Source organism: Nicotiana sylvestris, chromosome 6, assembly GCF_000393655.2.
Source record: "Nicotiana sylvestris chromosome 6, ASM39365v2, whole genome shotgun sequence".
Classification (NCBI taxonomy): Eukaryota; Viridiplantae; Streptophyta; class Magnoliopsida; order Solanales; family Solanaceae; genus Nicotiana; species Nicotiana sylvestris.
Window position 1 is genome coordinate 141511040 of NC_091062.1, and position 27147 is coordinate 141538186.

Consider the following 27147-nt stretch of genomic DNA (forward strand, 5'->3'; position numbering starts at 1 on the left):
AGTGCTATCAATAATTCCTCAACTTACGTGCGCAGTCCGTATAATTTTCCAAAATGTTTTTATGTAAAAAATGGATTAAATTGTGAATTAGAGCTTTAAAAGTCAACTGAGTTGACTTCGGTTAACATTTTGAGCAAACGAACCTAGATCCAAGTTTTGACCATTCCGGTAGTTCTGTATCATGATTTGGGACTTGTTCATATGCTCGAAATCGAATTCGGAGGTCCCTAGATCAAATTATCTCCATTTAACGGAATCTAGAAATCTAAGGCTATAGATTTCTTAAGTTTGACCGGAGATTTGACTTTTGAGCAAACAACCCCGAATTGGAATTTTGATGATTCCAATAGCTTCGTATGGTAATTTTGGATTTAGGTGCATGTTCGGATTTGGATTTGGAAGTCTGTAGGATAATTCGGTGCACTTTGGCAAAAGTTGGAAAATAGAAGATTTTTAGAAAGTTTGACCGAGGGTTGACTTTTTGATATCGAGGTCGGAATCCAGTTTTGAAACTTTTTATAGCTTTGTTATTTTATTTATGACTTGTGTGCAAAATTTGAAGTCAATCGGATTTGATTTGAAAGGTTTTTGCATCGAATATAGAAGTTGGACGTTCCTAGTTTCATTAAGCTTGAATTGGGGTGTAATTCGTGGTTTTAGCGTTATTTGATGTGATTTGAGGTTTCAACTAAGTTCTTATGATGTTTTAGGACTGGTTGATGTATTTTGTTGAGGTCCCGAGGGCCTCGGGTGGATTTCGAAAGGTTAACAAATCGATTTAGACTTGAAGAAAAGTTGTTGCATTTATTTTCACAGCAGCATGAACAGTAGCCGTGAACAGTGCCCCTGAATATTAGCACGCGTAAACAGTGCCGTGAACAGTAGAGTGAACAGTAACACGCATGAACAGTAACCTGAAAATTCTAGACAATGTAAAGGATGAGCAGTCCGGTTTTCCTCATTTTTTGGACTTCCAAGCTCGGATTTTGGGCAATTTTGAGCGAGAAGTTACGGGAATTCTTGGGGTAAGTGTTCTTGACTCTCTTGTGATTATATTCCATGAATAAATCTTCATTTTTGGCTTTAGATTATTGATATTTGAAGAGAAATGGAGGAATTTTCTAAAATTCCATAAAAATAAATTTTCAAGATTTGAACATCGATTCAGAGTCGGATTTGAGTAAAATTAGTATGGTTGAACTCGTAATTGAATTGGTTGTCACACTTTGTAAGTTTTGTCGTATTCCGAGACGTGGGACCCACGGGCAATTTTTGGGTTAATTTCGGATTTTGTTGGAAAAATTAGTATTTTCATATGGAATTAATTCCTAGAATATGTATTGAATGAATCGAGTTAATTGTGACTAGATTCGGGACGCTTGGAGGCCGATTTGAGCGGAAAAGGCATTGCGGAGTAAGATTTTGCTCGGATTGAGGTAAGTAATAGTTATAAATTTTGTCCTGAGGGTATGAAACCCCGGACATTGTGTCGTATAACTATTTTGGAGGTGACGCACATGCTAGGTGACGGGCGTGTAGGCGTGCACCGTAGGGATTGTGATTTGATCCGTCCTGCGAGATTGTGGAATTAATTGGCCTACTATTTAATACATGTTCCCTCTATTTTCATATAAATTAATTGTACTTCATGTTAAAAATCATGTTTATGCCTTATGTGATCACTGTTGAGACATGCGAGGTCGTGTACTTGCTAAATTAGCTGCTAAATTGCTGATTTGTACTCAGTCATAGCTTTTCTTGCTTATTATGCCTCCGTCTCTTACTGTTTATTGTTGATACATGATATTACTTTTGTTTGGGCTGTTTATATGATTTTTGAGAGCCCGAGAGACTGGAGAGATTAATGACTAAGTAAGGCCGAGGGCCTAGTTGTGAGGTTATTGATACTATAGCACGTGAGTTGTCTGTGCATCACGTGAGTTGCCCGTGCGGATCCAGATATTGATACTATAGCACGTGAGTTGTCCATGCGGATCCAGATATTATATTATATCACGTGAATTGTCCGTGCAGATTATAGCGCTTGGGCTGAAAGAGCCCTTCCAGGAGTCTGCACTCCCCCAGTAAGCGCAGGTATATGATAGCACGTGAGTTGTCCGTGCAGTTTATAGAGCTTGGGCTGAAGGAGCCCCTCCGGAGTCTGTACACCCCTAGTGAGTGCAGATACCTATTGAGTATGATTATTGAGGGCTGAGAGCCGAGTGATTGAGCTATTGAGATGAGTTGAGTGACTGTTGCCTTGAGAGGCCATATTTGTTTTCATTTAATTGCTACACTTAGTTGCTATTTGTCCTTGTCGTACATATTTTTGGAATATTTGATATCTGGTTTATTTGAGTATGCACTGATGAGACTTAAACTGTTAAATTGAAAGTATGACTACTCTTATTTGAAAATTATTGAGATAACTATATTTGCATAGCTCGTCACTACTTCTCAGTTCCTTATTTATTTCTGTTACTTACTGAGTTGGTGTACTCACGTTACCCCCTATACCTCGTGTACAGATCTAGACACTTATGGTCACTGCGGTTGCTGATTGAGGAGTCAGACTCAGGAGACTATTGAGGTAGCTACATGGCATTCGCTGACCTTGACTCTCCTTTCCTTTCATGTTGTATTGTTCTATATTTCCAGACAGTGTTTTATCAGTCGGATGTTGTTATCATTTATATGTTCATGCACTCAGTGACACCGGGTTTTGGGGATAGATTGTTTAGTACTTTTGGAGTTATATTATGTTCTAAAGGGTTTTATTTAATATTAACTGCTTCAGCCTTTATTTAAAAGTTTTATTGTGTTGAGATGTTGAGTTGAGGCTTACCTTGTACCACGATAGGCGCCATCACGACAGGTGAGATTTTGGGTCGTGGCAAAAATAGTCATGAAACATAGGTTTACCATTTCTTCATGTTCTAAGCTATCTTCATCGCTTCGGCTTCAGAAGGATTTATTTCTACTGAACCCTCTAGAAACTTTTCTTTTGAGATCCGAACATTCAGCTTGAACATGACCATACCTTCCATATTAAAAACTTTTTCCATCATTTTTGTCTTGTTCATTGTATTGTCTGGTTCTTCTAGATGACATCTTTCTCTTTTTCATATTTCTGAATCTTCTCATCAATCCATTCATATTTCTCGAAACCATGGCAATTTCTTCTTCAAGAGCCTCTGTATCATCATCAATATCGTTCTCAGATCCTATAGTTGTGTCACGACCCCGGTTCACCCTCCGTGAACCATCGTGGTGGCACCTAATCCCTACGACTAGGTAAGCCAAATTTGCGGAAGATAAACCAATTTGCGGAATAAAAATAATTTAAAACAGAAACAGAGTGATATAACAACGTTTAAAAGTGCTGCTCGGCATACACAATATAGATTCTCGAAACTAATACATTTTTCCAAAACCCGAAAACCCATGAATCACAAGCTACGAATATAATAAAATGCTCTAACTCCGGAATGTCTACATAAACAGAAAAGAGAGAAGGGATGTCACTACAAGATAGAATGGAAATGGACTCCTCGGTATGCGGACACATCAGATATACCTCGAAGTCTCTGGAGTAGTCGCCTCGCCTCAAGGGTGATAGGACTGAGTCGCAGTACCTGGATCTGCACATAAAAAACATGCGCAGAAAGGGCATGAGTACACCACAACGGTACTCAGTAAGTGCCAAGCCTAACCTCGGTCGGGTAGTGACGAGGAAGGTCAGGGCCCTACTGAGATAAAATAAAAATATAAGGTATGATAGTATAAGATAAGCTGTACAGTTAAAAGCTAACAATAAGAATCTAATACAAGAAAACAAGGAATTCAATAACTGAAATAGGGGCAAAACGATCACAAGGAAATAACCGGGGATCTCTCAGTATCCCGAGGATCTCTTAGTACCCTTAATATATGTCAGGGATCTTTTGGTATCCCGAGGATCTCTCGGTATCCTCAATATATGCTAGGAATCTTTTGGTATCCTGAAGATCTTTTGGTATCCTCAATACACGTGCTAGGGATCTCTCGGTATCCCGCACCTCAGCTCAAATCATAAGTACTTACAAGGGATCTCCCGAGATGTCGTCCCGTAGTCCCAAAGTAAAACACGCAACAACAACACAAGGAAATACTCATTTAAGCTTAAGCTCGTACCAAGTAAACAGGTAATTATAACCTAACATGCTTCACGTAATACAATTAAGGCAGGTTAAGCAAGCAAGCAATTAAGTCAATTAAATATGCTTTTCTAGGCTAACAACAGGCTTAAATTGCAAGTAGTAAAAGACAGGAAGAAGGAACACAATTAAAATTACTTAAAGAAAACTGGATTTTCAACAGTTAGCTCAAGTACGCACTCGTCACCTCATGTACAAGGCATTTCAATTATCAAATATACCAAGTCCTAAGGGAAAGGTCTCTCCCACAAAGTTAGGCAAGCCACTTACCTCGAATCGGCTCAATAATCAACCTGAAACCATGCTCTTGCCACGAGTACTCGACTCCAAATGGCCAAATTTATTCAATTCAATTGCATGATGTAAATAACACTTCAAGTAACTGATTCTACAAAGAAATTCTAAGCTAATACACAAAATTAGGTAAAATAACCAAAACACCCCTCAGACCCACATCTTGGAATTGGGTAAAATCTATATTTTCAGAATCCTCATACTCTCACGAGTTCATGCATACCAAAATTATCCAAATCTAAGGTCAAATTCCCAATCAAAAGTCGAATTCTAGGTCTAAAAACTTTCTTCCAACTTTTCCCCAATTTTCATCTTCAATCTGAATTTAAATGATGAAACTAACTATAGATTGATGGAATATAACTAGAAAGGGTTAAAGAATTGTTACCCAATAATCTCCTCTTCAATTTCATCCCAAAATCGCCCTCTCCCGAGGTCCAAATCGAATTTCCAACTTTTGAAACTAAACCCTCGATATTTCATATTTCTGCCCAGCTATTACTACATCTGCGGTCCCGCTTTTGCGGACCAATGGTCGCATCTGCGACCTTTCACATAAGACTAGTTTCCACTTTTGCGGTCTCGCTGGTGCGATACCCTTCACGCACCTGTGGCTCCTGCTGGACCTCCCCAATTCTGCTTCTGCGATCTCTCCTCCGCTTCTGAGGCTCCGCACCTGTGGAACCCAACCACAGGTGCGGTTATGACAGATATCAGCAGCTTCAGCTGCTACAAACCACTTCCAATTCTTCCGACAACCATCCGAAATCATCTCGAGGTCCCCGGGACCTCAAACAAAAGCACCAACAAGTCTAATACCACTATCCAAACTTACACCAATCCTAAAAACACCTAAAACAACATCGAAACAACGAATCAACCATGGATTCAAGCGTAAAAATCCCAAAACTCTAAAAATATGCTTTCGATAAAAAAATCTATCAAACCTCATCCGAATGACCCTAAATTTCGTACACACGTCACATTCAACACTACGGAGCTACTCCAACTTCCGGAATCCCATTCTGACCCTCGGATCAAAATCTCACTATCTAACCAGAAACTTTAAAATTCGACCTTTCGGCATTTCAAGCATAAATTAGCTACGGACCTCCAAAACACAATCTGAACATGCTCCTAACCCGAAATCACCCCACGGAGCTAACAGAACCATCGGAATTCAATTCCAAGGCCGTCTTCACACTATTTTGACTACGGTCAACTTTCCAACACTTAAGCTCTTATTTAGGGACTAAGTGTCCCAAAACTTTCCGAAACTCAAAACCGAACATCCCGGCAAATCAAAATAGCAAAAATAAACACGGGGAAAGCAGTTAATAGGGTATCGGGGCGTAAATTCTTAAGACGACCGTCCGGGTCGTCACATCCTCCTACACTTAAACATTCGTTCGTCCTCGAACGAGCAAGGAGACATACCTGAAGTAGTGAAAAGATGAGGGTAACGGCTGTGCATATCCTGCTCGGTCTCCTAGGTTGCCTCATCGACCGGCTGACCCCGCCACTGAACCTTCACTGATGCAATGTTCTTTGACCTCAGCTTTCTAACCTACATATCCAATATTGTCACTGGCTCCTCAACATAGGATAGATCCTTGTCCAACTGGACTGAACTGAAATCCAACATGTGCGACGGATCACCTTGATACCTCCGGAGCATCGAGACATAAAATACCGAATGAACTCCTGCCAAGCTGGGAGGTAAGGCAAGCTCATAAGCAACCTTCCCAACACGCCTCAATATCTCAAAAGGGCTAATGAACCTCGGACTCAACTTTTCCTTCTTCCCAAATCTCATAACGCCTTTCATAGGCGAAACCCGAAGCAGAACCCGCTCTCCAACCATATAGGAAACATTATGAACCTTCCGGTCCGCATAGCTCTTCTGTCTGGACTGGGCTGTATGGAGTCTATCCTGAATCACCTTGACCTTCTCCAAGGCATCCTGAACCAACTCTGTGCCCAATAATCTAGCCTCACCCCGCTCAAACCAATCCACCAAGGATCTACACCGCCTACCATAAAAAGCCTTATACGGTGTCATCTGAATGCCACACACGCACGGAGCATATCCTCAAGAATCTAAATAGTGAGCTCGGACTGTCCGTCTATCTGAGGGTGAAATGTTGTACTCAACTCCACCTGAGTACCCTACTCATGCTGAACGGCTCTCCAGAACCGTGATGTGAACTGAGTACCTCTATCTGAAATGATGGAAACCAGAATACCATGCGGACGAAGAATCTCCCGGATATAGATCTCCGCCAACCGCTCCGGGGAATAAGTAGTACACATAGGAATAAAGTGAGTGGACTTGGTTAGCCGATCCACAATCACCCAAATAGCATCGAACTTTCTCAAAGTTCGTGGGAGCCCAACTACGAAGTCCATGGTGATCCTCTCTCACTTCCACTCCAGAATCTCTATCTGCTGAAGCAACCCACCCGACCTCTGGTGCTCATACTTTACTTGTTGACAGTTAAGGCACTGAGCTACAAATCCAACTATATCTTTCTTCATCCGACTGCCTCAAATCCTGATACATCTTCACGGCACCCGGATAAATGGAATATTGCGAGCTATGGGCCTCCTCCAGAATCAACTCCCGAAGCCCATCAACATTGGGTATAGAAATTCGACATTGCATCCTCAATACACCGTCATCAGCAATAGTCACATCTCTGGCATCACCGTGCTGAACCTTGTCCTTGAGGACAAGCAAATGAGGGTTATCATACAGACACTCCCTGACACGATCAAATAAGGAAGTCCGAGAAACCACGCAAGTCAAAACCCGACCGCGCTCCGAAAGATCCAATCTCACAAACTAGCTGGCTAAGGCCTGAACATCCATCGCCATAGGCCTCTCCGATGCTAGTAAATAAACCAAACTCCCCAAACTCTCTGCGCTCAAAGCATCAACCACCACATTGTCCTTGCCCGGGTGATACAAAATAGTGATATCATAGTCCTTCAGCAACTCTTACCACCTCCTCTGGCGCAAATTTAGATCCTTTTGCTTGAACAGGTACTGCAAGTTCTGATGGTCAGTATAAATCTCACAGGGGACACCATACAAATAATGACGCCAGGTCTTCAAGGCGTGAACAATGGAAGCTAACTCAAGGTCGTGGACTGGATAATTCTTCTCATGTACCTTCAACTGTCTAGACGCGTAGGCAATCACCCTACCGTCCTGCATCAACACCGCTCCGAGGCTAATCCTTGAGGCATCACAATAGACCATATAAGACTCCGAACCTGTAAGTAGTATCAAAATTGGGGCTGTGGTCAAAGCTGTCTTCAGCTTCTGAAAGCTCTCCTCACACACCTCCGTCCATTGGAATAGAGCACCCTTCTAGGTCAACCGGGTCATAGGGGCTGCAATCGATGAAAACCCCTCCACAAAACGATAGTAGTGACCTGCCAAGCCAAGGGAACTGCGGATTTCTGTAGCTGAGGATGGTCTGGGCCAACTCTACACGGCCTCTATTTCATTCGGATCCATCTGAATACCCTCACTCGATACCACATGGCCTAGGAAAGCCACAGAATCCAACCAAAACTCACATTTCGAGAACTTAGCATATAACTTCTTCTCTCTCAGAGTCTGAAGCACAATCCTCAGGTGCTACTCATGATCTTCCCGACTCCGGGAATACACCAGAATATTATTAATAAAGACAATGATGAACAAGTCAAGAAACGGCCGAAACACATTGTGCATCAAGTGCATAAAAGTTGTTGGGGCATTGGTCAGCCCAAATAACATGACAAGGAACTCGTAATGACCATACCGAGTCCTGAAAGTAGGCTTTAGGATATCTGTCTCCCGAATCTTCAATTGATGGTAACCTGAGCGCAAGTCAATCTTAGAAAACACTCGTGCGCCCTAAAGCTGGTCAAACAGATCATCAATACGAGGTAAAGGATAATGGTTCTTCATTATAACCTTGTACAGCTGACGATAATCAATACACATAGAACCATCCTTTTTCTTCACAAACAAGACAGGAGCACCCCAAGGTGTTACACTGGGCCTAATAAAACCCTTATCAAGCAATTCCTATAACTGATCCTTTAACTCCTTCAACTCAGGAGGAGCCATACGATACAGAGGAATAGAAATGGGCTGAGTGCCCGGCAATAGATCAATGCCAAAATCAATATCTCTATTAGGCGGCATGCATGGAAGATCAGCTGGAAACACATTAGAAAAATCTCGTACTACTGGAACTGAATCAACCGAAAGGGTATCAATACTGACATCTCTCACATAAGCTAAATACGTATCACACCCCTTCTCAACCATACACTGAGCTTTAAGAAAGGAAATAACTCTATTGGGAGTGTGATCTAAAGTACCCCCTCCATACACCTGGCATAGCCAGCGTCACGTTTTGGCGTGACAATCAAGAATAGCATAATGGGGCGATAACCAGTCCATGCCCAAGATAATATCAAAATCTACCATGCTGAGCAACAATAAACCAGCTTTGGTCTCAAAGCCACTAAGAGCAACCAAACACGACTGATAAACGCAGTCTACAACAAGAGAATCTCCCATAGGAGTAGAAACATAAATAGGGGAACTCAAAGAATCTCGAGGTACGCCCAAATACGGAGCAAAATAAGAAGATACATAAGAGTAAGTGGAGCCTGGATCGAATAGAACCGATGCATCTCTGTGACAAACCAGTATAATACATATGATGACAGAATCGGAAGCAACAGCCTTGGTACGGGTAGGAAGAGCATAGTATCTGGCCTGGCCTCCCCCTCTACCTCCCCGACCTTCACCTCTAGCTGGCTGAGCAGGTGGGGTAGCTGTGAGCACGTGATTTTTGCCCTATATAAAATACTCCTACAGAATCCCAAGGAAATAGATTTTTCTTTTAATTATTTGCCATTTTAGGAATTTTTGTAATTATTTAAATTTTTTTGTGCATATTTAATTTTTATTTAAATCATGAAAATTCAAAAATACTCTGCATTTGCATTTAGGATTTATCTTTACATTTTTAGGTTAATTAATAAATTAGTTGTTTTATAAAAATGAAAAAATCACAAACAATAACTCACTTTGCATTTTTAACTTTTTCATTTTAAATTTTGTAGTTCTTCTTTTAATTTAGGAGTTAATTAAATTTTTGCAAATACTATGATGAGTAATTAGCTTAAATTGGTAAATTAATTTAGTTTAAGAGTTAATTTAGGTTTTAAATTAATTTAAAAAAGAAAAGAAAAATTGGAAATTGAAAAGAAAAGAAAAAGAACTAGAAAAGGTTGTTGATTCTTGGGCCAATTCGTCACAGCCCAAACAAATTTTCCCCCAAACCCGTTCCAGATCCGGCCCAAACCACGCCCCAACCCGGTCCAGCTTTGCCTTCAAATCAAACGACACCGTTTTGACCCCCTATCATTTCAACCGTTGGATCAGACCAGAACTCCTCACCCAATCCTAATATATATGTCCGAACAAGCCTTACCCCCCTCCAGTTCCATCGGCTTCCCCTTTCAATCCTCAGACTCTCTAAACCCAAACCCTAGCACCGCCCTAAATTCCTCACCATCTCCGGTGGCAGCACCACCCCAAACCACCTCCAAAATTACACCCCATAACCCCCAGCCCCTCCTCTTTCTAAACTCCAAAACAATTTCCCTCAAATCCCTCTCCATCGCCTCGAATTTTAAATCTAAGTTCAATACCCCAAACCCTAAAATCCCCAAATCTCCCAAGAACGATTAAGGTTGAAATTGGTGTTATTCATCTGTTCTCAATGAGAACATGCGATTAATGCCAATTTTGGCTCAAATTCGAAGGTGTTGAAGGTCCATTCAAGCCCACTGTCCATCCGCCTATTCTAGGTATTTTTCGGCCATTTTTCTTTCTTTCGTCTTTCGCTTTATTCTCATCCTCATCTCCTTCTGATTCTTTCTTTTTCTTTCTTGTTTTTTCTGTTTTTCTATCGCTTCTGTGTGCATGTTAATTTAAAGTTTATTTTAGTCAGCATGTTTTAATTCATTTGATTTTATTGTTTGATTTTGTTCAAATTTCCTCCTGCTTTTGTTTTCTTTGGAATCAGGGCTTCAGGAGTTCCTATAACTCCGTTAGCCCATTTTCTTGTGGTTTTCTATTGGTTTTGAATTAAAACTTGGGCTCTATCAGTCAGAAGCCCAAAGGGGAAGGTTAAATGTCAGTTTGTCAGGCCATGGGTTCAGGGTTGGGATTGGTTCTGGGTTAACTTGACCCATGTTAGGTTATGAGGGTAAATAATAGAGGGTTACAGGGTATTTTGGAAATTGGGCAAGGGGAATCTTTCTTAACTGCTTGGGAAAATTTCTAGGAAGGTGGGGTTGGGTTTGTTTTAGCAAGCAAACTTTAATTTTGGGGTTTGAAATGAAAAGAATGAAAAATCAAGGAAGGGGTAATTGATAAAACTTAAAACCAATTCTGCTGCCCTAGGACCTTCTATATAAGCTTGCTTTCAATAAAAATGAGCAGAGATTGGAAGATTAAAAAAACTTAGAAACGACTGAGACTTCTAGCCTCTAAAAATAGTGAAAATTGCTTACATTTGTAGTTGAAACTTGCTGGCTTTTGCTATTTGATTTTCACTGTTAGTTAAAAAAATTTAAAACTCGAAAGAACTGTGTTCATCTGGGTTCAAAATGGTATAAAGGCTGAGTGTTGGTTGTGTTGTTTGTTGCTCATATACTGCTATTGTCCTACTCCTAACCTCAGGCTTATTTTCCTTTTGTTTTGTTGTTGTAACCAGGTACTCTCTAGACCTCATTGACATGTGAAATGAAAGGATTTGCAGCTATGCTCTTAAGTTGGAAATCTATGACACATTTGTTTTATTCAATGCTATATCTATGTTATTAAGTCCAGTCGATTCTGTAATCAGTTTAAATTTTATTTTCGTGTGTTGTGTTTGTCCATATCTGTCATTAGCTTTGAATTTTGTTTGTAAGTTGGATAAATGCTTTAATTCAGCTTGTTGTTTTGTAAATTGATGGGAATACTGTTTGGATATGTGGACTATGGGATTTATTTAAGTGTATAAAAGTCAGTATAGTATTAGGAAATTTTGCTTGAATTGCTAAGTGATATATTGGATTTGAATGAGAACTTTCAGTTGAATCCAGTTAGCAAGTGCATGTGTATATTTTGAAACCATGTTAAGTGTTTGATTTAAAAATTGAATTTTATTATGTTTCAATAGTGAAATCAATTATGTATGAGTTGTTGTAACGTTTAAGTGCTGTACTTTCAGAATAGTATTATAATTTGGTATCAGTTGTGTTAAAAATGTGCAAAATGACTTGGGCTGTCATGAGGCCACATGGTTGTTGGGCCTCAAGTGGCACTTAACATAGGCCCAAATTGGGCCGCCCAGTCTCAAGTCAGGTCTTTTAGCTTGTGTAGTTGATTCGCCTCTGCTGGAAATTTTCATTTGAGACATCACCTGAACTCAAGAAGTTCATATGCTCATTTGTTCAAGCTTTGTTGCATCAAGTCATGCAACTGGGCCTTGAGGCTGGCCCAGTTAGATCCTTGGCCAATCTCGTTTAATTCTGGGCCTCACCTTGAGCCCAATGCCCTTTGAATTGTTGCTTATTGTTACTTAAGTCTGAAATTTGTTTTTCTCTAAATATTAGGTCAATATGTAGCACTTTGAATAAGCTGCGTATAGTAATGAAGACCGAATTAATTTGAACGAAACTCAAGATTGCATTAGTCCTATTAATTAAGTATATTTCCTTTAGTTAGAGTGAGGTGTGCCATATCAATGAAACATATAATTTATGGCCCTTGCAAGATTAGATTAATAAATCATTTTAAAAAAAGAAGTAATTCGAGGCGCGTCATGCCAAATAGAACCCCTAAGCCCATGGCCCTCGCAAAATTAGTTAGCTTTTCTCTATAGAAATTTGAGGTGTGCCATTTTCAGTAAATAACCCATGGCCCTCGTATAATTAGCACTAACTCTTTAAAATCGAGGTGTGCCATCAATTGAATTTTTTATAGCCCTCGCAAACATTTTATTAATTTGAACCTTCGTAGTTGCTTTAGGCGCATTCTTTAAATTGACTTTCTTTTAATCATTAACTTCGGGTGCACATTTCATGTGACCCAATTTCAATTCTTAACAATGTTAAATAGAACGTGTCACGAATCGTGGGTGCATTTCATGTGGCGTGGCTCAAGGCATGTTTTAAATAATGTTAAAGCTTCCTAAAATAATTAAAAGCGGTTAATAAGTTAAAAAGGCACATAGGTTAAAAGTGTATAAAATCCGATAATTGGGCCAATAATAATAGTTGAGAGACCGTGCTAAAACTACGGAACCCGAGAATGCCTAACACCTTCTCCCGGGTTAACAAAATTCCCTATCCGGATTTCTGTGTTCGCAGACTGTAAAATAGAGTCAATCTTTCCTCGACTCAGGATTTAAACCAGTGACTCGGGACACCATAAATTATCCCAAGTGGCGACTCTGAATCTTAAATAAATAATCTCGTTTCGATTGTCACTTTAATTGGAAAAAACTCCCTTATACCCTTCTGGGGATAGGAAAAAGGGGGTGTGACAGCTCTGGCGACTCTACTGGGGACAAGAACCTAGAATCTCTGGTTTAGGGTTCAGAATTCGAGCTTACAATAATTGTTATATTTGGCTTTATTTATTATCTGGTTTTATTTACATGTTGGGCCTAATGTGCTAAATATTGCTTTTTATCGTTTTGATATTGATTGAACTGTATGTAAAAACTGTTACGAAACCCTCTTCTTTCTGAGTCTTCTAAATCATCTGGGAAGTGTGCACTTTGTGTGACTTCTCTTCTGTTCGAGTTATATCCCAATTTTAGAATGAAGTTCGGACAAGTTGCAAAGACGGTGAAGCTTTTGTATTTCCGGTACGCTACCCCCCGGCTCGAGCTGTCCGCTCGGGTAAGCCAGGTCTAGAACAAATAAACCCAGGTTTTTTAAATCTAGAATAACATAGCCTCATGCCGGATCCCTAGTAGGAACACTTGTTTGTATCATGTGCATTTTGACTTTGGGGGCTCAACACAGGGGTTGGGTCCGTCTAGGACAGGTGCACCTGAAATTAAAAGACCATCCTGATGCATTTTGCTTTCTACTTGCACATTTATTTGACTCGGATTGCATGTTGACCGGCTTCTAGAATAAGGGAGAAATTGAGAAAAACCAAATTGAGGTGAGAGAGAGGAAATTACCCGTCTGTGAAAAAACCTGGTATCTAAAATACCCCGAAACTCTGCCGAAATTTTCGAAAAAAAAAACTACTTCAAAAGTTTGTGTTTTCTGTTGCGTCATAATTGCCCGAACTACGCAAGTTTGATTCTCACTGGATGTGGGATACGTAGGCTACCCTCATCGGGTCCAACTCCTTTTTGCAAAAATAACCCAAAAATATGAAGTGTCGCTATTTTGTCATAAATAAATTAGGTGACGTCGTTCTTGTACAGAATAGCCAAAATGCCCAAAAGGGCACTGAAAGGCTGTTTTTGCAAGAATAGATACCTAGGATCCTTTTTCAAAAAAATTTTGGTTGATTAACAAAAATAGTTCTAAAAAAATATTTTCTTTCTTGAGGTGTTGAAGGGCTGTATGCGCAAAAATATTTTTTAAAATTTTGTGAAAATTGGGACTTTTCTCTTGAGTCAAAGTAAACCACAGTCTTTTAATCAATCACCTTAAATAAATGTGCAGGATGAGCACAATTGAAAATGAACCTTTCACAATCCGCGAGGAAATCCCGTTAGAACTGCATATGTGGTGGAATGATTTGGGAGAAGTCAGCAAAAAAACTGTGATAAAAGCTTTGGGTGGTCTTGTTGGGCTTCTGAAGATCAAGCCGAGGAAGGATATAATTGAGGCTTTGATACCCTTCTAGGACCCAGCACATAATGCATTCCATTTTGCCGATTTTGAGCTAACCCCTACGCTTGAGGAAATAGCGGGCTACGCTGGTTTTAGTGGGAATCTCAGAAATCAATACCCGGTGGCACCCAGAACAGTGACTCCTCATAAATATTTGGACCTTCTAAGCATCAGTCAGGAAGTTCAAGACGCAAATTTGGCCAAGGGATTCTCCACATTCTACTTCTTGTACCGACGTTATGGGAATCCTCACAGTTTTGAGATGCCAGATACCGATCTTACTCATTCGACGAACAAAGATAAGTGGGAAGCTCGGCGGGGATTGGCTTTCATAGTAACATTCCTGGGTGTTTTGATTTATCCAAGAAAAGATGGAAACATAGAATTGGGGCTTGTGGGGATAGCCGACATCATGACTAAAAAGGCAAATGGCACCATTGAACCAATGATCTTAGCGGAGATTTACCGAGCTCTAACTGTTTGCCGAGAAGGAGGAAAATTTTTCGAAGGATGCAATATGCTTCTACAACTCTGGATGGAGAAACACCTGTGTCACCGCCCGGGGTACATGACCTAGGTATGACCGATCTTCAATGCATTAAAAAAACATGAACAACGGGTAGAGGGCTATGAGTCCGAATAGTACGGAAGCATGGTTTGCACATCTGAGCTCCCTGACTACAAACAAGATTAAATGGACATTCGGGTGGCTCTCGGTCAGTGAAGTCATTTATATGTCGGTTGAGGTGTGTTTTTTTCTATTAATGGGTCTCCGGAGCATTCAGCCTTATGCCCCGCACAGAGTTCTACACCAGTTAGGCAGGTACCAAACCATCCCACACGATGAGGATTTGAGTCAACAGGTCATCGAACTGGAACCAAAAGTTGCTTGCCCGGAAGAAAGGGTGCGTCGGATTTGGCATCAACGTAGGTTCTTAGAGCCAAAGACTCGGGTACGAGATCTGTCCAGAGGAGAGTTGGAGCCTAGTTACACAATTTGGTACGGTAAAAGGTCCCAATCCCAACTAGTGTCCGAACAACCCGCGAAAAGGCCCATGTCCAACAATTCACTGATGGAGCGCAGGAGCAATGGGATTGGTTGGCAAAAGAGGCAAGCTACAGAGCCACCATAAGAAAATTGGAGGGACAGATTCAGGATCTTAAATTCGACAAAAGTGCACAGGCCGCTGCCAACGAAGGGCAGAAGAAGAAATTGGCTCAAGAAAACAAGGCCCTTCGAGCACAGATCCAAAAAATGAAAATAGCTGCTGAGAATTAGGAAATGAGCTGAAATGATGAAAGACTCATAAGTGGTCTCAAAAGGAAAATAGCTGAGTGTGAGGATGATCTGGAAAAATTCGAGGGTAATTTGGCAAGGGCCCGGGCACAATTAACGAAGAACACAGAGGGACGAGTAGAGTTTGTCTGGCAACTAAAAAAGAAATATGAGGAAGAAGCCACCAAGTTGAAGAAACAACTAACTACCCTCGAAAGTATGAAATCCTTTTGCTAAATTATTTATCAGGTCGATTATACCACTAAGTTAGAAAACAAAATAAAATTGTGACTTACTTGTCCTAGCGAAATTGGCAATTAAACGAGAATGAAGACAATATAACAAAAGCAATAAAAATATTCTTATTCCCAACTCCCATCTCAATCATATTCAAACAATGTTTTATATTTATTTATCAATAAAGCTAAATACTCCAACTAGTATCACGTTAATACTTAATGAAATATATAAAAAAAAATCCCAAACAAATATACTATGTGACATAGAGAATAAACTAACTACTGACCTAAAATATTAAATAAAACTAATACCCAATATTTAATTTAACATACTTAACCAATCAAAAGTTTTTAGTTTCTTCTTTCTCAACAGTAACTATACAAGACCAAAATGTCATACAATTCAATAACTATACAATGAAGCTTATTACACCATATTTATTCTTCTATGGCTGACGCTACAAACAGTATGAGACTTATGAAACCAAATAAATTTTAACTTCACAGGTAGAAGACATAGCAACTTTGTAATCTTTTAAATTATCTTCAAGCCTACAATTCTAATTAAGCATGTGGACCTAAATATGCTCAGTTGCAGAAAAAATGGTACAAAATTCTTATCATTGATTTCTTTAGTTTACGAAACCGGCCAAAAGCAAACATTTGCTTCTTCTTTAACAGAATTTTATATAACATTAATTTAAGCAAAGATATAAGAAATAAAAGAAAACACACGAGAGGAGTGCAGTAAAAGGCATCAATGAGATCTGGACATGAACTCTCAAATTTGAGATGGATAAACTATAATAAAAAATACCATATCACTACATACAACTCAGACATTTAAACCATGGAAAATTCACAACGAATATTACAAAAATGAGAATCCAGACTGACCTTGAAAGCAGAATTTTTCTTTCAATAATACAAGGAATATCCGCAAATACAACTCCAACGTCGCAACAGTTTCAATCGAACGAAGAAGCAACAAGAAGTCGAAGATCGCTAACCACAAAAGAAGCTTGACGGAAAACCGCCGACTCGACCGAGAACTCCGATATATTCGTGAGTGCTTGCTATTTTATGATGCTTCCAAGCATTTTCCCACTCGTTTTCCCTCTTTTAGTTTGCTCTCAATATCGTTTTTTTTGTTCCAAGTTTTTCCTTTTAAAAATCTGTCCCCTCCTTTATGTGAATGTGTGCTATATATCGAATGTGTGTGAAGAGTGAGGCAACAAAATGTGAGGGATGGGGAGATCGTGTGTGTGCATTGTGACGTGAGGGAGTGGGATTCAAACGTGAGAGTATTGTGGGGTAAAATGACGTCATGGGGAAGGGTTTTTTAGGATAAGGGCTGATAGGCCTAGCTAGGGTCCCTCTTTTTTTTCTTTTTTTTTAATTAAAAATAATGTTACTTTATTTACTTCTTTTAACAAAAAAAATAAAATAAAAAAATAAAATAAAAAGGTAAAGTAAAATACATAAATAAAAATATGGACCCACTTCTTTTAGACAAAGAAAAGCAAAAGAAAAATTAAATATTTTGCATAAAATTTAAATAATACTAGGAAAAGATACCATAACTTACTTATTAAAATTCTAATTAAAAGAAATCATATATATATATATATATATATATATATTGTAAATTTTTATTTTCTCTATACAAATGGAAATAGAATAGAATTTGGGTGTGGTCAAAAATTAGGTGTTCACAGAGTGTTAGTTTTTAAGATTAAATTCTGTAGGATGAGTCGTTGTAATCAAGACGTTTTATTTTATGAAAAATTTGAAAACCCCAAAATATTTTTTTATTTATTTATTTTTACACTTATCCCTCATAACTACGCTTGGTCTGATTCATGCGGCGTCATGATACGTAGGCAGTCCCTATAGGATTCGATCATAACCATGAAAAAAGAAGAAAAAAGAAAAAAGAAAGGAGAAAGGAGCAAAGAAAAGAGAGAAAACAAGAAAAAACAGGAAAGAAACAATGGCAAAACAAGAGAGGAAGATGAGAGAATAAAGAAAAGTAAGAATCAAGCAAAGAAAAGCAGGAATGAAAAAAAGAGAGAAGTTGCAAAATGAAAATTAGGGAAAGCCGGGATGACGCAAGCAACCGATCAAATGCATAATAGAAATGGTTAACTGTTTAGGTGCATTGCATCCTCAACGTGCGGTTGCCTATCTGTTAAACTCTGATAGCTAACAAGTTTGTTGTTGTCATCAAGTAACATGCAGGTGGTTAGTTTGTTTGGCATTCTGGCAACTCATTCGTACAACACCAGGTCCAAAGACAAGTTGAGCATGGCCAACCAAGAACTAGATGCAAGTGTTATTGATCCATCAAGAGAGGGGAAAGAGTCTAATGTTAATCTGAAAGAGGAGTTGTATAAGCTGAAACACCAGATGGCAGAGATGTACCAGGCATGGGTAAAAGGACATCCACCACCATCCTACCCCACCAACCCTGCTTTCGTCCCGCTACTGGCTCAATCCCAAGAACCTCCCACTGTTGATTCATCCCCAGGCTTCCCCATTTACCACCACTACCAGGGCATCACTTCCCAAACACCACAAGCTCCACCACCCAAACCAGTTCCATACCCTCCTCCACCCGTCACCCCTATTTTCGTGGCACCCCCACCTGCTACACTCCACCGATCCTCCAGTGAGCCTTTATTCCAGACCCAAAATAGCTGATACTATCCCCCATAGCTTACTTTCAAGGCCCCAGAACCTTACTCCTACACTTCTCATTTTGACCTCCTTGTTGAGACTGAGAAACCACCTAAAAACCCAGAACAGGAGGAGATGCTCAAGAAGGATAGAAGCCTGGAACAGTCATTCAGAAACATGCAGGGATTGGGAGGCCAGGTGAGCGTAGCCTACAAGGATTTGTGTCTATTTCCCGATGTTCAGTTGTCGGTGGGATTTAAGATGCTGAAGTTTGATTTGTACGATGGGCACGGAGACCCGGTGGCCCATTTGAGGGGATTTTATAGTAAAATGAGAGGAGCCAGCGGGAAAGACGAGCTATTGATGGCATACTTTAGCCAGAGTTTGAGTGGCTCGGCATTGGAGTGGTATACTCATCAGGATCACATCAGATGGTATACCTGGGACGATTTGGCCCAAGCATTCACTCGCCATTTCCAATACAACATCGAGATTGTCCCAGATCATTTGTCTTTGACTAAGATTGAGAAGAAGACTAGTGAAAGTTTCAGAGAATATGGTTTTCGTTGGAGAGAACAGGCGGCAAGAGTTAACCCCCCGATGGAGGAGAGAGAAATGGTGGAGTACTTTCTGCAGGCCCTAGAGCCCACTTACTTTAGCCATCTGATATCAGCCATAGGCAAATCGTTCAATGAGGTAGTAAAGATGGATGGTATGGTGGAAGAAGGCTAAATCAAGCAAAATTATGAGTTACTCGACCATCAAGGCAACTACCCAAGCCATTCAGAATGGTACTGGGGGAGTGATCGGAAAGAAGAAGAAAAAATATGTGGCAACAATTGATTCAGGATCATGGTTTGGACCCGGGGGCCCGTCACACCAATATACCCAGCCTCGACCCTATTACCGAACCTACACCCACCCCCTATATAATCCATCCCAACATTACTTCCCATCACCAAACCCTCATATTTCTGTCCACCACGCCCAAACATATACTCAACTTCCTGCCTATGCACAATGGCGTGCCCCAGCCCCACAAAACACCTACCCAGCTCCACAAAATGCTTACCCACCCCCACGAGCTTACCGAAACCCTACTGGCCCAGGTTTCCGACCTAATCCAGCATTCAAAAATGAGAGGTTGCAGCGAAAGAAAACCTTTACCCCATTAGGGGAATCTTATACCAATTTATTCCATAGATTGAGGCAGTTGGATATGTTGAGGCCAATCGAGTCGAAATTTCCAAACCCTCCTCCAAAGAATCTTGATTACTCTGTAAGTTGTGAATGTTGTTCTGGTACTCCGGGGCATGATACGGAGAAGTGCTGGAACTTGAGAAATGCTATCCAGGATCTCATTGACACAAACCGGATTGAAGTTCAAATTTCAGAGGCACCCAATATCAACTAGAACCCATTGCCAACCCATCAGGAGACAAACATGATTGAGATGGTACATAAGGGAGGGGAGCCCAAGAAGCCTTCACAGACTGTCATGATGATTCGGTCCTGTGAGGTCAAGCCAGTTAAAAAATCAACAGTTGAAGGATCAGTGAACAAGTTGAGCATGACAAACGGCAAGCCATCTGTGGTAGCTAAGAAAGGATACCCAAGTGATGTTATAGCAAAGCAAAAAAAATCAAAAGTGGTCGTGCCAGGAGTGGCCAACAAGCCTATCATAATTGTGGAGGGTGCCCGTACGGATCCTGTCATTATCAAGCCTGTAACCCAGTTGCCGGTAATCAGTACCAAGGCCATCCCATGGAACTATGAACGGGTGATAGTGACCTATAAGGGAAAGGAAGTGAAAGAAGAAGTCAATGAAGCCTAGGGATTAACTCGTTTGGGGAGATGCTTTGCCCCGGAAGAGTTAAGGAAAGCTAAAACATCCAAAGATAATCTAGTCCTAGTAAAGAAGGTAGTGACTAAAAAGGAGGCGGAGGAGTTTCTGAGAAAAATAAAGGTACAAGATTATTCCATCGTGAAGCAGTTGAGAAAGATGCCCGCTCAGACTTCATTGTTGTCATTGTTAATCCACTTAGACGAGCATCGTCGGGCCTTGATGAAAATTCTGAACGAGACTCATGTTTCTGACAAAATTTCAGTGAACCATCTGGAAAAGATCACCAACAAAATATTTGAGGTGAACAAGGTCACCTTCTCTGATGATGAGTTGCCTGTGGAAGGTACTGAACACAACAGAGCTCTCTATCTTACGGTAAAATGTGAAGATTCTGTGGTTACTAGGGTATTAGTTGACAATGGTTCCAATGCAAACATCTGCCCTCTCTCTACTTTGAACAAGTTGAAAGTGGATGATGAGAGGATTCACAAGAACAGCATCTGCGTTCGGGGATTTGACGGTGGAGGGAAAGATTCAGTTGGTGATATAGTGCTTGAGTTGACAATAGGACCGGTGGAATTCACCATGGAGTTCCAGGTGCTGGACGTAGCCGTCTCTTACAATTTGCTATTAGGTTGACCTTGTATTCATGCCGCCAAAGCAGTCTCGCCGACTCTACACCAGATGGTCAAGTTTGAATGGGATAGACAGGAGATCGTCGTGCATGACGAGGATAATTTGTATGCTCAAAGTGATGCCTCTATTCCGTTCATTGAGGCTGAAGATAACAAAGGGACTTGGGTCTATCAAGTTTTTGAAATAGTGCCGATAGAGAAGGTTCGAGAAGGGAAATGTATTCAAACTCCAAAGATAACTTCCGCATCAGTCATGGTGGACTTTGAAATGCTGAAAATGGCTTGGTGCCCGGTAAAGGTCTGGGTGCATCTCTGTAGGGTATCATACAGCCAGTGTCCCTCCCTAAGAATTTGGGTACGTTTGGTCTTGGATTCAAACCTATAGCGGAAAATGTGAAAAGGTTTAAAAGGTTGAAACAGAAGGCATGGGCACTTCCAAAGCCTGTTCGGCGTCTCTCTAGGTCTTTTGTCAAGCCCGGTGCCAGGATACGCCCAGTGACGATAGTTCCAAGTTCTGTGGTTGACATTGATAAGGAGTTAACTGAAAAGTTCTAGAGGTTGTTTGATGATGTGAACATGGTGGAAATTGGAGAAGGTCCTAGCAAAGCGGACATGCAGTTTGTAGGGCCGAATGTAAAGCTTAACAATTGGAAGGCTAATCCTCTCCCTACCTGGAAGGAGTCTTCGTAGTTTGTTTTGTTTTCCTTTCTATCTGGGTCATTCCAGGGTTGTGACCCAGACTTTTATTTTCCGTTTGTTGATGTACAAACCCTGTTATTCTTTATTTTAATGAAATTCAATTTACTTTTTCCATCATTCTTGGTAGTTTTTTTTCTTTTCTTCTTTGTACAGTTCTTTTTATGCTGATCTCAATGACATGACATGCATGAGGAATCTTCGGCCCAGTCTTAAAAGTCAATCTAATTCTGAAATAATAATCCAAGAAATAGAGTGTGATGATGAATCAGAATATGATGAGGATGAGGCCTTTGAAGAGATTAGTAAGGAACTAAGTCATTTTGAAGGAAAACCCAAGCCTAACCTGAATGATACATAAGTAATCAATTTAGGGGACCCAGATAATGTCAGAGAAACTAAGATAAGTGTCCATCTTGAACCGCAAATCAGGGAAGAGATAATCAAAGCGTTGTTTGAGTATAAAGATATTTTTACATGGTCGTATGATGACATGCCAGGCTTAAGTACCGATTTGGTGGTCCATAAACTGCCAATTGATCCAGCATTCCCTCCCGTCAAGAAGAAGTTGAGAAAATTCAAAACTGACATGAGTGTGAAGATTAAAGAAGAGGTCACAAAGCATCTTGATGCAAAGGTCATTCGGGTCACACGGTATCCTACGTGGTTAACCAATGTTGTGTTTGTGCCAAAGAAGGATAGTAAGACTAGAGTGTGTGTTGATTACCGTGATCTCAACAAGGCAAGTCCAAAGGACAACTTCTCATTGCCAAATATCCACATTTTGATTGATAATTGTGCTAAGCATGATATTGGATCTTTTGTGGATTGCTATATGGGCTATCATCAGATTTTAATGGATGAGGAAGATGCGGAAAAGACGGCATTCATCACGCCATGGGAATATATTGCTACAGGGTCATGCCTTTTGGTCTAAAAAATGTTGGGGAAACTTATATGAGGGCAATGACTACCATATTCCATGACATAATACACAAGGAGATTGAGGTTTATGTGGATAATGTGATCATAAAATTCAGAAAGCAGTCTGACCACATTAGAGATTTGAGAAAGTTTTTTCAGAGGCTCTGCAGGTACAATCTTAAACTCAACTCGGCAAAGTGTGCATTCGGAGTTCCGTCGGGGAAGCTGTTGGGATTCATAGTCAGTCGGTGGGGTATTGAATTGGATCCGTCAAAGATCAAGGCTATCCAGGAATTGTCACCGCCAAAGAACAAGACCGAGGTGATGAGTTTGCTAGGGAGGCTGAACTATATCAGCATGTTTATTGCTCAGCTCACGACAACTTGTGAGCCCATCTTTAAGCTGATAAAGAAGGATGCTGAGGTCAAATGGACAGATGAGTGCCAGGAAGCCTTCGATAAGATCAAGGAGTATTTGTCGAACCCACCTGTGTTGGTCCCGCCAGAACCCGAGAGACCTTTGATTCTGTATTTGACGGTCTTGGATAATTCATTTGGTTGTGTATTGGGTCAGATGATATCACCGGTAGGAAAGAGCTAGCCATCTACTACCTCAGCAAGAAATTCACATCTTATGAGGTTAAGTATACTCCCCTTGAGAAGACGTGTTGTGCCCTGACTTGGGTAGCACAGAAGTTGAAACATTATTTGCCATCTTACACTACGTATCTCATCTCTCGCTTGGATCCTTTAACAGAAGCCTATGCCTACAGGGAGGCTAGCAAAGTGGTAGATCTTGCTCACAGAGTTTGACATCGTATATGTGACTCGGACAACGATGAAAGCACAGGCATTGGCCGATCATTTGGCCAAAAACCTGGTCAATGAGGAATATAAACCATTGAGAACTTATTTTCCTGATGAAGAGGTGATGCATATTGACGAGGAGGAGCAGGTTGAAAAACCAGGTTGGAAACTTTTCTTTGATGGAGCTGCTAACATGAAAGGTGTCGGGATAGGGGCAGTGCTTATTTCTGAAACAGGGCATCACTACCCTGTTACAGCCTAGCTGCGATTCTACTATACCAACAACATGGCTGAGTACGAGACATACATTGTGGGACTAAGGCTAGCTGTAGATATAGGAATCCAGGAAGTCTTGGTCTTGGGGGACTCGGTCCTTTTGGTGCACCAGATTCAAGGAGAATTGAAGACACGAGATTTAAAGCTTATACCGTATTGACAATGTCTGCATGATCTTTGTCAACGGTTTCGATCTATAGAATTCAGGCACATTCCAAGGATCCATAATGAGGTTGGCGATGCCTTGGCTACCTTGGCGTCAATGTTACACCATCCAGACAAAGCTTATGTTGACCCTCTGCATATTCAAGTTCGTGATCAGCATGCCTACTGCAATATGATATAGGAAGAACTTGATGGTGAACCACGGTTCCATGACATCAAGGAGTATATCAGGATGGGAGTGTATCCAGTACACGCCATAGGTGATCAAAAGAGAACAATTCGTTGTTTGGCAAGTGGATATTTCTTCAGCGGAAGATTTTTGTACAAAAGGACTCCATATCTGGGATTGTTAAGATGCATAGATGCTAGACAGGTCATGGGTATCATGACAGAAGTGTATTCCGGAGTCTGTGGACCGCATATGAGTGGGTATGTTCCAGCAAAGAAAATCCTCCGAGCAGGTTATTATTGGCTCACCATGGAGCGAGATTGCATCAACTTTGTGTGCAAGTGTCATCAATGTCAAGTACATGGAGATTTGATTCATTCTCCGTCATTTGAATTGCACACAATGTCTACACCATGGCCGTTTGTTGCTTGGGATATGGACGTCATCGGACCAATTGAGCCAGCAGCATCCAATGGGCATAGGTTCATTCTGGTGGCCATTGGCTATTTCACTAAGTGGGTTGAATCTAAAACTTTCAAATCTGTGACCAAGAAGGCAGTGGTCGATTTTGTTCATTCAAATATCATTTGTCAGTTCGGAATCCCAAAGGTGATCATCATAGATAATGGTGCTAATCTTAACAGTCATCTGATGAAGGAAGTGTGTCAACAGTTTAAGATTACACATCGCAATTACACCCCATACTGCCCCAAGGCGAATGGAGCAGTCGAGGCAGCCAATAAGAACATAAAGAAGATACTTCGGAAAATGGTGCAAGGTTCCAGGCAAAGGGCAAATTGCGGTTGTTGGGTTATCGCACTACTATTCGCACTTCAGTAGGTGCAACTCCTTATCTGTTGGTATATGGCACTTAGGCAGTGATACCTGCGAAAGTTGAAATTTCGTCCCTTTGGATCGTTGCTGAAGCCGAAATTGATGATGATGAGTGGGTCAAAACTCGTCTGGAGCAATTGAGTTTGATTGATGAGAAAAGATTTGCAGTAGTGTGTCATAGCCAATTGTACCAAAAGAGAATGGCAATGTCATATAACAAGAAGGTGCGTCCACGAAAATTTGAAGTGGGTCAACAAGTATTGGAACGCATCCTTCCACATCAGGCTGAAGCAAAAGGCAAGTTCTCCCCAAACTGGCAAGGGCCATTCATCGTAACGAGAGTGTTGTCCAATGATGCTTTGTATTTAACAGATATAGAAGGCAAATGTGTAGATATGGCTATCAATTCTGATGCAATCAAAAGATATTATGTATGATTTCTTTGGTTTAATTTGTGTTTGTTTGTACTTGGCATGTTTTGAAGATTGGAATGACGAAGGCCTTTTGTTCTGCTATCTAAATACTTTATCCTTTGTTACCCCTTTGTGCCTTATTTATTTCCTTTTATACCCTTTTTTTGAAATCAGTAGCAAAGTTCAAAAGCACGAGCGCAAAAGGTGAGTAAATAAGAAAAGAAAAAAGAAAGAAAAGAGAAAGAAAAGAATGGCAAATAGTGAAAAAACAAAAAAAGAAAAAAAAAATAAAGAGAAAAAGAGAGAGAAAGAAAAGAAAAGAGAAAAATCACAACAACAAAGTAAGTCCTATGAAATGAACTACGTTCGACCTGATTCCTTTAAAGGATATGTAGGTAGCCTCACGGTTCGGTTACATTAAAATAAAAATTCAAAAGTCCCCAAGCAAAGAAACTGGGGCAAAAGTTGTGATTGTTAGAAATCTGATTCCAAAAGTTGTAATTTTAAACCCATTCAAGTTGTTTTGAGTGTGATATTCTTTATTTCTAACCCTATCCCAAAACCCCCACATTACGGTCCAAAGAAAGACCTTTCGATTAGTCTTCGAGAGATACCAAGTTGAGCAAGTAGAGGTATGATTCATATCAGGGGAAACACTCCGGTCTAAGCAGGAAAAATGAAAATGAAAGAGTCTTATTGGTGAAAACCCTCACGGGCACGGTAAGGCGACGGAAAGCTGAGAGAAATTAAAAATGAGAGAGTCTTACTGGTGAAAACCTTCGCAGGCACCATAAGGCGACGGTGAGTTGAGAGATGAACAGATGAGAGCGGTTTGTTGGTAAAGATACTTCAGGGAACCGCAAACCGAACAAGGTCAGTGATTTGGCGAAGAAACTGGGTTATAGAGATCTCGGGACATAAAGTATGACAACCGAAAGGTGAATGGTTGAATAGGTTGGGCTGATTAATCCGAAATGCATGTCATGATCATTGGCGCCAGCTGTTCCACTCAGATAAGTCTCTTTTCTTTTTCCCCTTTCAAACAGTCATCCAGTTTTAGATTTTCTTTTATCCCTAACTCTCAAAGTCATTGCATTTCATTTCTTTCGGGTTTATTTCTCTAAGTTTTTTTTTCAATGTCAGCCTTGTTTAAGCAAGTAAGAAAGGATTTCAAAGCTTACTACCAACTTCCAAATTGCACAAAGCAAAGTGCGGCCAAAGCATACCAGAGATAACATGATGTAAAGTGGGAAATAAGGTGTTAGTGAAAGTTCCATTGGTCGAATGGTTTAGTAATCTTGTGGGAGATACAAAGGTTCAGGTAGAAGGGTCAGAAATGTAAAACAACGGTTTGGGTGTAGAGCACCCGGGCCATCCAAGGTCCTGCGGCTAAGAGTCAGTCAGTCAAATGGTTCTTGGCCAGTTCAAGGCAACCAATCAAAGCAAAGCACGGCAGCGGAGAGGCCACTTTCAGCAAGAATGCCACAAACTAACCACCATATTTTAAACTGACAAAATTTTTCTTTGATTTGAAACAGGGGCAGAAAATTCCGTTTGTTTGGAGAAACCTTCCGTAAAGAAAGCAATGTACTGGACAGGTTCGATTGTAAATTCTCAGGACCCGCCTGGATAATGAGATTTAATTTGAAATTCTCAGGACCCTCCTGGACAATAGGACCTAGTTTAAAATTCAAAACATTCATGAGTAACAAGATCTAGCATAAACTTTATCTTGAGGAAATATAAGTTGGCTTTGAAGTTTTCGT

The 27147-nt window shown here is 40.5% G+C and overlaps 1 protein-coding gene and 1 long non-coding RNA gene across 2 annotated transcripts; one reads left to right on the plus strand and one right to left on the minus strand.

Annotated features, from left to right (window-relative positions):
• Positions 1–3338: 3338 nt before the first annotated feature.
• LOC138870052 (uncharacterized) lies at positions 3339–17185 on the minus strand. The gene is made up of 2 exons (XR_011400259.1): positions 16836–17185; positions 3339–3641 (listed from the first exon to the last, which is right to left on the minus strand). It is a non-coding gene; the product is annotated as an uncharacterized lncRNA (long non-coding RNA).
• A 1060-nt stretch (positions 17186–18245) lies between these two features.
• Positions 18246–19349, plus strand: LOC138871401 (uncharacterized). Its single transcript, XM_070149277.1, has 2 exons — positions 18246–18371; positions 18657–19349. The coding sequence occupies exons 1-2, from the start codon at positions 18246–18248 to the stop codon at positions 19347–19349; spliced, it is 819 nt and encodes a 272-aa protein (XP_070005378.1).
• The last annotated feature ends 7798 nt before the right edge of the window (positions 19350–27147 follow it).

What these genes read in the sequence shown, in the direction of transcription:
- LOC138871401 (XM_070149277.1), top strand. Translation starts at nt 18,246, where the DNA reads ATGGCCAACCAAGAACTAGATGCAAGTGTTATTGATCCATCAAGAGAG. An exon ending in CAGAGATGTACCAGGCATGG is followed by an intron (nt 18,372 to 18,656) that starts GTAAAAGGACAT and finishes TATCCCCCATAG; the next exon opens with CTTACTTTCAAGGCCCCAGA.